General features: G+C 40.3%; 1 protein-coding gene across 4 annotated transcripts in view; it reads right to left on the bottom strand.

Moving 5' to 3' along the window:
- Window positions 1–12162, bottom strand: part of LOC136348739 (cationic amino acid transporter 2) — a 39793-nt gene that overhangs the window by 19712 nt on the left and 7919 nt on the right. For 2 of the 4 annotated variants that reach the window (XM_066299861.1, XM_066299860.1), the window contains exon 2: window positions 614–865. In XM_066299861.1, coding sequence (XP_066155958.1) covers window positions 614–851 — 238 coding nt within the window. In that variant the 5' untranslated portion in view covers window positions 852–865. Of the gene's footprint in view, window positions 1–613; window positions 866–7680; window positions 8211–12162 lie in introns of those variants that run through there. The other 2 variants (XM_066299859.1, XM_066299858.1) reach the window with 2 other exon arrangements.

The following is a 12162-nucleotide window of genomic DNA, read 5'->3' as shown; positions in this document are numbered from 1 at the left end:
GGAGATGGTTTTAGTGGGTAGGCGGGTGACTTCGGCCATTCCGGAAGCTCGAATCCCACACTACCTGGCCCCAACCACATCCTGGGTCAGGTGTCTTTAGAAGATTTCCACCTCCTCGCAAAAAAAAAAAAAAAAAATGTTAAAAAGGGAAACAGAGAGGGGGGGAGGAGATGACAATGCAGTCGCACTGTATACTAATTCGCCGGTTTTATAATATGGATTTCGACCAAAGATATAACTCGCCTGCCAAAATCCCCTCGTGACACCGTCACTGAGAATAAGGTAAGAATCTTGCTATAGGTAGCTCATCATCATGCCATATCCTACGTAAAAGAGCTGACCTAATAATATTTGACTTTTGAAAAGGGCTTTCGGCTTTCTAAAAGAACTCGAGGGTAAGGGCTTCTCGTATCGTCAATGGTCCAAAATCGTCTAACACTCTCATGAAATACTCTATCGAAATCTTTGGGACGACTTCTATATTACCGATTTGCCGTGCAGATATTAGATGAATTTCGTTACCTTTGTGAATCCGGTGGACATTTTTAACATATGTAAAAGATGCGCAAAGTGACACTCAATAGAAGACAAATCAACCTCTTAACTCTCTTACCTGCTAATATAGAGGCCAATGCCGCAATTAGGAACGATATTATCACAGCTGGTCCTGCGGTGGTCTTAGCAACTTCACCAGCCAAAACGTATACTCCCACTCCCAAAGTACTACCAACTCCAAGAGCAGTGAGATCAAGCGTGGTCAGAACCTTGGCTAGTTTTGTGTCATCCTCCTGTACCACGAACTTTTTTCTGCTGAGGGTTTTTTGCGTTTGGGACCAAGAGGGAAACCGCATTTTCTCTTTTGGGTCTGAAATTGTGATTATGTACCTAAATGCATTTTGTTCGCATTTCCGCACACCCGTTTCACGCGTAACAGCATGTGCAATATTATCTTTTGGTATTTTGTCAAAAATGTCGTGCTATTTTTTTCTTGTAAAAAATCTGGGATATTTAAGGCATTATCCCCTGTATAATGCAAGGACGGTTGTTACTCAGTTGAGATTATACGGAGCAGGCAATCGAAAACGAAAGAGAGAAATTTAACAGTACTGTTTGAGGGGGGGGGGGGGGGTCTAAAATGTTTATGTTAGAATTGTAATAAACAAACCATATAAGAAATTTGAATCCCTTTCGGCATCTTAAATTTTGGTTTTAGGACCAATATCATTTTACTGCTGAATGCATCATTCAATGGATGGATTTGTGTGTTTGCTTAATCAGCATTAGGCTAATGTTTTTTTTGGTTCCTTTAAGTTTTAGTCATAATAAGTTCAGTCTTTTCTAAGCTTCAATACTGTAGACAACTCTAATAAAGTCATTAAAAACGTTTCGAAGGCCTTTTTCTTTAACAGTTTAATTGCAGGGGTAGTCCAGTGGCGCCTCGTTTGAAAAGTCTTTTAATTCCCTGCACAGCGGTGGCGTACACTCTAGATTTATTGCATCGATTATCCAGAATAAAAGCACTAAATCTTATTCAAATGATCTAACCACGATAGAAAGTGTCAAAATTCCGAAAATTCTTTGTTGTTTACTTAAATATGCGCTGGTGAAAACATGATTGAATTGTAGTGTTCACTGGAAATTTCTTATTCTCTATTCAAATTGCGTTCAATCTTGATGGTGGTTTAGTCGATTGCAGAGAGGATTAAAATTGTCGTTCTTTTTTCAGGATATCCAAAGCGTTTGATCAATAACGCTAAACGAAGCATCTTCGTAAAAAATAAGTTTTTAAATCAATACAAAAATTTCGTCAGGTCGGTCCACGTGTAACGAGACACGAACCGTGGAAAAGCTTGTAACGCACGAAGCTGCTAAAGGTGCGCTTTTAGGACTATTGGATTAGGACTCCATCTAGTCTTCTGCATACCAGCGTTCGAAACATAAAAAAAACTTTATTTTCATTCGTACAAAATCCATTTGGCACGAGAATTTACTCGAGCCGGCTCTGACTACCGTGCAAAATTTTGAAAAGTTACGCGTGAGAGAGTCGCAGAGAACTCAAATTCTCTTTTTAATATCTGTTTCTCTGATGAGCCTCCTTTTTCCTTAAACGACATCGTTCTCTGAAAAGAGTTCAGACTTTTCTGGAAATTCCGGATTCCTGCGATGAAGTATACTAAAAGTTAATATACCCGGGGAACCAATAAACCCGCGGTATTATCAAAGCATCAAATTCAAAGGGTAACGGCAGTACGGTTTACTGCTAGCTGATAAACGTATCTGGAATTTTCCGAGAAGTCTTAGAACCATACAATATCGGCCGCACATGGGCCATCGTCCAAGATTCAACATCTGGGGCTGCAAGATTGGTAACCGTAAATTCAGAGACTGACAAGGGGCTGGTTCCTGGTTTCTATGGAACCCAAGTTTATGGTCACTAAAAGAAGTTGGACTGAGCGACGATGGGAATTTTCAACCGCCTTGTTGGACTAACGGTTCAACCCCCTCCTGTAGGGGTGACCGAGTCTGGGGACAGGGGGGAACAGAAGAGACCAAGTTGAGTCAGTTCCATCTGTGTTTTCTAAGAAGAATCATCTGCAATCGACCCTCGCATCGCTTAGTGCATGACCAGCATAACTTACAGTGCATATACAAGCAGGGTGTGGTTTCATCACTCAAGGGACTCAATTACAAACTCTTGCAACTCAATCAAACTAGTTATTCTCGGAAACACCAGTGGCTACTTATTCTTCAAACATCAACCAAGTACGGTCTTTTACAACGTGTTTTACTTGGAACTATGAGTTACATCATTTACGAAATAAAGCATTAAATAATCAAACAAGAGTGCATGAATCCAGTTTTTCTCTGTCTGGAAAAAACCGGAAGTGGTTCTTCGGTATAAACTAAAACAGAACCAGCCGCGGAAGCAGATACCACTAAGTGCCCTGGAGAGGTGCAACAGTCTCCCCAGAGCACAGCCGCCAATAGCCTACAACTGCTGCTACTGTAAACGAGACAAATTCTAGAATCGTGAGGAACACACACACAACAACATCAAAAAATAAATGTCTGGGCAGAAATTTTTGGAGATCATTTGGTCGGTTCTTTCTTAGATGGTCATTCAAATGGGCATAAGTATTTACAATTATTAACCGACGCCAATAATCCGGTTTCCACGGAAATTATTGAACACAACGAGGAATACAACGACAACCAGTTCATATTCCAACGAGGTGGTGCACCTCCGCATTATACAGACAGTGCTTGGATCAAAGACTTCCAGGACGATAAATTAGAAGACGACGGGCAATACATTGGCCTCCAGGATCACCAGATTTGTTTCCGCTAGATTTTTTTCTGTGAGGTTATTTACGATTGCACAACTCGGCCAGTATTTCTAGAAGACTTACGACAGTGTGTAATCGACGAATGCCGCCAAATTACTAGCGGAATGTTACAAAATGTCCGACAGGATTTTCAGTCAAATTTTTACAATTTTATGGAAGCAAATGGTCAACATCTTTAACATTTATGCAACTAATGTAGAAGTAATCCGTCTCAGTCCAGTTTACATTTAAAACAGCTTTTTTCGATAACTAAGAAAAAATGAAAAATGTAATCATGACACCATTGTGAAAAGAATGAAGCGACTTTTCAAACAAGATGCTACTCCACTCCTCTTTCCATTTAAAATTTTAGGAGTGAAGTCCCCTCTTCTTAGGGTGTTGCAGATAGGGGACCGGAAATACGTCACAAATGTTTCCCCCTCGATAATAAAATCGACGCGCCCCGCCCTTTTTCAAAATAATATACAGGGTTTCTCAGTTTCGGTTTTGTTTGGCCACCCTGCATATACTATATTCTTAAAAGGTTTTGATTACTGTGAGTGTAGTTGTCAGATCGGCAAAAGAAGTTAAGTTAAAAATGATGAAGAAAACAGCCTGATACGAAGAAACATGAAGGTCTTCGCCAATGTGTTATTCACATTTGTATTATTTGCGTGTGTCAATGCGTTACTCAATTTGGTTATTTCTCATGTAAAGGAGGCAAATCTAGAAATTAAGGAACACCAAATTCGAGAGTTTTTTTTTTCAAAAATCATTGCTCGAATTTCAAATGAATTTGGTCCACTCCGTGTCAATTTGGAAACGAACCACCCTCGACACTTCGAAAATACGCAAATATGCGTGAGTTTATACCACCGCTGAAATCTTAAATGGCAAGAGGGGTTGATTTATACCACATTTGAAGGATCTTTCAATTACCTTTCCAAGTATACCTGTTTTTTTACTTAAAAAGTTTTCCTAAAGTCGTGTCCAAATCGTAAATAAACTTAGGTATCAACGTATCATAGGAAAATTGTTTGTTAATGTTTTAAGTGTTCAAAATACTGCCGATTATTTTTAAAACTTTTTTATATAAAAAAAGTCTATTCTCAAACTGTTGGAGTCCCAGGGAAGGAACCTCCGATACCAGGTATTATTCTACACGTGGATACCACCACGAAAAAGCAGGACCATGGGCGAGAGAGGCACTACCACGTAACCTCAACAAATCTCTCTATTAGTTTCTAAAGGTCGAATCGAACAAAAATGGTTATGGGTTGGGGAGATTCGTCGTGTGTTTTTGGTCAACCGAACTGACTTCGTCTTCTGGGTTTCCGATCTCGTAAAGTTTGGATCACCCTTCGTTGACCTGGTTGGATACTTTCCCATGGGTCAGGGTTTTCAGGGTGGAAGTGATCCCAACATGTACCTTAATGGGATTTTGCCATTAATATGTCAACTCGCGAGTTCTGCGAATGGTCAAATCGCTGATATCAGTCTGTAGGCGGAGAACCTTCACAATACCCTAGATGAAACATATGGTGGATCTGTTTTACGTTTCTTCTAGCAAGCCCAGAACTGCCCTTTGAGTCCAGTAATTTACGAATTTGACTTTTCGACGTTTAACATGTAACAGACTCAACCATAAATAACATGGCGATGTGGATGGGAATCCCACAAAACTATACTTTGACATTTACAAAACTTCTACTTGAATTGTGCTACACATAGCTATACATCTTCTCTTCGATCCTTCCAAATCTTGAGGCTGGGTTTTACAAAAAACAGATTTGAGATCTGCCTAGAAATAAAATCCAGAAGTGTTAAATTTGGCGATCGCAGAGGCCACCCACTCTTCAACCGACTCATTTGCCAGGAAACCTATCGGGTAGCCGCTGTATAAAGACGGCGCAAACGGTGGGGCTGCATCTCCTCTGATAATGAAGATCTTATGATACGTTATTACCACTCTTTAATCCGCGTAATAAAATTTACAATAATAATTTAACAAAAAATTGAGTAATCCCATCGTCCTTAGCACTCATTAGAATAAATCATTGATCATGAAGGATGAGGGGACTCGCTCATCATCTGCCTCAAGCACAAAGACGAGAAAGCGATGGCAGATCTACTTATCAGTTCGCATTAACGCAGATGTGAAAAAAGTGACAGAGGGTTGCAAGCGGGGGAGGAAGGTGGAATGTTTTATGTTAATTCCTTGGAGAATAAGCAGATGCACTCGGGGGATGACTCCGATGCATTTTTTGGTATGGTGGGACGTTCAATTCCCGATCCTGAGGAAATAAAACAGTGTTCGTCGAGATGTGGTTGTACACTCACTTTTACATGAAATGCACCACCCAGTAATACTAATCTACTAAGTCTTGTAACTTTGGCAAAATAATGCTTTATAATGGAGTATCAAATGATCAGACTTTCAGTAAAAAAGTAAGAATGCTGGTGGTTTTTTTGTCATTGACCTTTTAGGTTTTTTATTCAATTGTAAATAAATAAAATAATATTTACATGGAAATATCAGTTTATTTTGTTGTTGTTGGACTGTGAACAAGACATCTCAAAATGCCCCCAGTGAGACAGCATCGAAGTTTTCCCCACGTTTTAGATTTTGATAGAGGGCGAATTATCGACATGAAGGAGGGTGGACTTTCTTTGGTGAGATTGCCCGATGAATCAATCGGAACCACACCACGATTGCGAGAATATGGTCTCCATGATCTGAAGAAAGGGTTCAGCAACATCGTCCAGCTGGACGTCCTCCCCGTAGCAGCAATGCACGTGAAGATCGACTTCTTAGACGGATGGCCATTGGTGATCGATTTCGAACAACAATGTCTGTTGCAGTAGATTGGATGGGAGCTCCAAATCGTCAGGTGTCGATGGCAACAGTTTACGGAAGAATTTCGTCTTTCGGCCTGCATTCATATCGCCCAAATCTACGACTGCCACCAACCGCCCAACATCAAGCTTCCAGATTGGCCTGGTGTCAAGAACGAGTTGATTGGACTCATTAGTGGAACAATATCGTCTTCAGTGACGAGTCGCGATTTCGTTTATGGATCAATGATGGTCGTAAAAGAGTTAGACGATACCGAGGTGAAAGAAGAAATTTGCAATTTTGTGAAAGGCGCCACACAGCTTTAACACCCGATGTCATGGTCTGGGGTGCGATATGTGTTGGTCGAAAATCTTCTCTTTTGTTTATTCCAAGCACCCTAAACACACGTCGCTACATTAACAACGTTCTGAGGCCAGTATTAGTACCCTTCATGCAAACTGTACCAAATGGCATTTTCCAATAGGATAATGCAAGACCACATAGTGCGAACATTACTCGACAATACCTGAAAGAAGCACAATTAGAAATACTGCCTTGGCCTGCACGGTCTCCAGACCTAGCGCCCATCGAACATCTTTGGGACATGGTGAGTCGCCGTCTTCGAAATTTACCGAGGCCTCCAAACAATGTGGATGACCTACGACATCATCTCGAGGTAGCGTGGAATGAAATACCCCAGGAGGATATTGATCATTTGTCGCAAAGCATGCCGCGAAGAGCACGCGCTCGCATTGCCGTACGAGGCGATGTCCCTCATTATTATTTTTTTAATTAACAAGTGTTGTATCTTTCTACTGAAAGTCTGATCATTTGATACTCCATTATGAAGCATTATTTTGCCACAATTACAAGACTCGATTATTAGTATTACTGGGTGGTGCATTTCATGTGGAAGTGAGTGTATTATTTTTAGGAAACCATCTTAACAATATATAAACATAAATAAACAAATATGTAAAAACGGAAATAATTATCTGTTGTTTATAAAAGCCAGCCTCAGCATTTGGAAGGATTGGAGAGAATAATAACATCTGCTTGTAGGGAAATTCAAATAGTAGTTTCTGTGAACGTTAGAGTAGAGTTTGAAAATAAACTTTATTTCCGTTTAGGAAATAATGAAGATCGTTTTGAACACTTAAAACATTATTAAACAATTTTTCTACAATACGGTTAGTACCTAAGCTTCGGAACGGTAATTAAAATCCCTTTCAAATGAGATCGGACTCAACCCCCTCACCCCTTTAAGATTTTAGCGATTGCTGGCGACCCCCCAAAAAGGTTCACGCAACTTAACAGCCTTAAAGAATGCCCCTCTTGAAAAGAAAAGCGACGTTTTTTTGGCATATTTACGGTGGTCCGTTTTCAAGTTAACACCCCGTATAGTTGCGTCTTGCGCTGCATGTATGTCGCTGCCGCACGTTAATTTAACGGTTCGGCAGAGATGTTGTCTTCAGTACAGCTTTGATCTAAATCTACACGTCCGACGACAACACTTACCAATGTTGAAGACGTAAAGGACTTCCTCCATCATGGGCATTGTGAACTTTTCTATTTCACTTCTAACGACAATTAATAAGAAGTGAGAGTGTTTGAAACTAAAAATACTTTACCAGAGGGATCACTGACCAACGATTGATTAATAAAATTCGAAACAATTGACACTGATTGATTGTTTTATTAGTCGGGAACAGTTTGTTTAAACAATAAATTTCTCGAAGGCTTTTAATGCTGGTTAAATGATGTGCACATGCACCTAAGCAGTCAAAACAATTTCGAAATTTTACGTAACCCGGCACTGCGCTACATGTGAAAATACACCGAAATTAAAAACTTCGAAAAAAGTCGCCGATTTGAAGTTCGCAAATTGTTTTTATTTGAATTAATTTAATTTAGTTTAAAGTCCTTCAACGTGACTTTCTGTAATATTGTCCACTTGATATTTCGCACGAGATCAAGGCCCTGTATTAATATACTACAGCCCGTACAGTTCACAGCCTACATCAACACCGATTAGAATCCATATAGTTTGGTGAATGAAGCTTTGCGCTGCGCGCATGCGCTGAAATTTTGGAATAGACGTGAATTCCACACACGACGTGGTCTACTGGCCGCATCAGCCGAAAATCATGAGTGCAGTTATACAGGGTGAGTCGGGAGGATCGTGCCAAACTTCAGGGGCGTGTTGTACATGAAAAATAAATGTAAAAAAACTCAAATGTTGTTATCCGATATTCGTTTGTTTACAAGTTATAGCGTAAATAAAATTAAAACGTCAAGGTTAAGCAACATTTAGACGAAACGTTTCCTGGACGTTGGATTGGTCGTGGTGGCCCTATTAGTTGGCCTCCAAGGTCTCCAGACCTGACACCACTAGACTATTGTTTTTTGGGTTGGTTTAAAACTGAAATGTACAGAGTAAAAGTGGACACTCAAGATGCACTAATTCAACGCATTAGAAATGCTGCAGCTGCCATTAAAGAAAGACATGAAACAATCAGGAGCGCAACGAATGCTCTTCATAGACGAAGCCGAAAATGCTTAAAGTTAATGGCAATATTGTTGAACATTTACTATGATATCCAAACGTTAATTTATGTAATTTCTTATGAAATTTATAAATTTTTTTAATTTTATGTTTTAATTTTATTTACGCTATAACTTGTAAACAAACGAAAATCTGATAAAAACATTTGAGTTTTTTTACATTTATTTTTCATGTACAACACGCTCCTGAAGTTTGGCACGATCCTCCCGGCTCACCCTGTATGTAAGTGAAGTGATGACCGAAAGTGTGGAAACTTGATTTATTTCAAAACGTTACTGTTCTGTACCATAGAAACGAGGCAATTAAACTGAAAAGATATTATTAAATAATATTAAACACAAACGGATGTGGAAATTCAAAAACAATCTACATCGGCTTTATTACACTTTAAGAAAAAAATTGGTGGTCCAAAGGATGAAATAAAGTTTTTTTTTCTTAATAACTTTCGTCGAACATTCAGCGTTTTATTACGCAATCCTTTGGCCTAATGACTGGTGCGCATGGTCGTGGCATGGAATCGGCCAGACAAGCACAGCGTTGCGTAGAAATCTCTTCCCATTCTTCATTTCATAAATTGAATAGTCCATTAACACTGGCAATTTTTGTTTTGCTGAACTTGTCGGTTCAAATGCTCCTAGAGATCCTTGATGGGGTTTAGATCTGGTGACTGGGACGGCCAATCCATTAGAGGGCCGTTATTTTCAGTTAACCATTTTTTAACTAAACGCGATTTGCACTCGTTGGGAAAAAACCCAACATAAATCAGCGGCATCGCTGGGTTCCAATTAGGCCTTAGAGACCTTGGGACAATTCCAATACACATCTGCGGCATCGCACCCCCCGATGCAGCACTTACCCCTAGGTGCCTAAACCCGGCCACAGTGATGCCACTGGTTTCTTGATTTATCGCTCTTCTGGTTGATGGAGGACAGCAATAAAAATACCAAAGGAACCAGCGAGCCACATCTGAGCTTTGACGGTGGAAACTTTTGGGAAAAAGCTTCCCACGAACCAGAGGGCGGTGTCCGTTGGGATTGGTCGAGGGATTATCGTGGTGATCTCCCTCCAGCCCCACCATCCCTGGGAGGCAAAAAATCCAACAGTTCTTACCAAGACATTATCCGAAAACCAGTGCTCGCGAACTCTCTCTCTACACAAAGCTCTCTGTCTCAAATCTCTGTCTCATAACATTACTCAAAAACCAGTGTTCGCGAACGGAAACACCCTCTTGCTCTCAACTCTAACTCTGTTATACCCTAAATATTCACGGTCGGTCGCTCAACTCTCTCTCTCTCTCATTTTCTCGGACACTTCCCGATCCGTGAACGCGAAACTCTCTGTCTCAAACCTCTATTCCGTAACTTATATGTAAAACGACTCTCTAACCGTACACGTAAACCTTCTCAGATCTCGAGCAACCCAGTACTGACTCTGTAAATCTGTAGTGTATATAAAGATGCAAAGCTGTAGTGTGTAAATTAGAGTGATATCTGTAGTGTGAAGTAAATTCATTAGTTCGCGCTACAAAGTTGGTTTTCCCCGAGCCCTTGGACCCCATATATCTCAATTGACGAAGCATCGTCTGGTCCTTCGAATCGTAACAACTCTCACCAGCGAAAGGGAGATACCTCCTCGGGTGCCTTGTGAGGCAGTCGATTCTGTTAGGCAGAGGCTAAAAGCCCCTGGCCTAAACAGCACTTGAGATCGATATGTTGTGGAAAAACCCATTGTAAAGACATTTCTTCTTCGGCACAAGGCAACATATTATGTTTCAACAATCTCGATAGACAAGACGATCCATTACACGTTTAAGTTGGATTAGGTTTTTTCAGGCCCAGTGCCAGATCTGGCAAAGTAGAGCCACACCATCACTCTGCCTCTTCCGTGTTTCGCAGAAGGGAATTGATGCTGATAATCACATCTTTTACCTTTTGGTCTTCTTCCACACATTTTCCATTTCAAATAGCTATAACTCACTTTCATCACTAGAAAGGTCGGAGTTCCACTTGGTCGGTGCTCAAGATAGGTGTTGACGTGCAAATTTGAGTCGCGCCTTTCGATTCTTTTTGAAGTTAAAAGTTTTCTTACTGCAACTCTTCCAAGTAATCCCTGACCACTTAGACGTTATCTAACAGTTCATGATGATACCACGGTGCCCATATCGCCAATTTCTTTGGCGATTTCGGTAGATGTGCTTCGATCTGCCAATGAACTTCGTTTTACAATTCTTCTGCCCTTTCACTCGACACTGCAGGTCTTCCTGACTTTAAAGCAATTGCAGTTGTGCCTCTCTGGTTGTACTTTCGGATCATTTTTGAAACAGTTCTTTTTAAAATATTAAAATTCCGCCTTATGGTGATTTGCACAGCTCCTGCCTCGTGTAGCTCTATCATTTTACTTTTTAAGTTCGATGAAAAATATTTTTTATTGCTCACAGCACTGGAAGATGTTCACCACGAACAGATCTATTCAAGTCAAAGTAAAACATAATAGAACCCATTTTGCTTTTAGGTTCCGTACCTTTCGCCGACCAAATTTAGGTCTCATCTCCAAAAAAACTTAAATAGCTAAAATCGAACGAATATTTTCGAGCAATAATTTGTTTGTCTATGACAAACGACTTTTTAACATAAAAAAATTTAAGATAATAAAGTTGTTGTCACAGTGCTTAAGAAATAATAAGTTTCCATACTTTTGGTGTATATGGCAACAGTGAACGCTTCTTTTGTCGCGACAGATGACTGCTCTCACCAGTGCGATTCGGTGGCAGGGATGATATAGGATTGTTGTCAGAATCGGCACTGCCCATTTCCTGTTAGTAAATGTCTACACTCATTTTCGTCCCAAATGCACCACCCAGTAATAATAATAATTAAATCTTGTAATTTTGGCAAAATAATGCTTTTTAACAAGGTGTCAGTGGTCGCAGTTTCAAAGAAAAAGGAAGAGACGCCAATGGCTTTTTTATCTTCTAGATTGTTGATTCAATTGTTGATGAACAAAATGATATTTACATAGAAATATCAGTTTATTCTGTTGCTGAACTGTCAATAAAATACCTTAAAATGTGCGGGAGAACGTCGACATTTCTCTCACGGCTCGGATTGTGATAGAGTGCAAACCATCGGCATGAATGAGGGCGGACTTTCTTTTCGTAACTTCGTGAAACCGCCCAAAGAAAGAATTGGAACCGCACCACTATTGCCAGGATATCATCTTCGTGGTCTGGAGAAGAGATTCGGCGTCACCGTCCAGCCGGACGTCCTCCCCTGAGCAGCAATGCACGTGAAGATCGACTTCTTAGACGGATGGCCATTGGTGATCGATTTCGAACAACAATGTCTGCTGCAGTAGATTGGATGGTAGCTCCAAATCGTCGGGTGTCGATGGCAACAGTTTACAGAAAAAAATCGTCTTTTGCTCTCCGTTTAGCC

Source organism: Euwallacea fornicatus, chromosome 35, assembly GCF_040115645.1.
Source record: "Euwallacea fornicatus isolate EFF26 chromosome 35, ASM4011564v1, whole genome shotgun sequence".
Lineage (NCBI taxonomy): Eukaryota > Metazoa > Arthropoda > Insecta > Coleoptera > Curculionidae > Euwallacea > Euwallacea fornicatus.
This window is presented reverse-complemented; position numbering and strand designations above follow the sequence as displayed.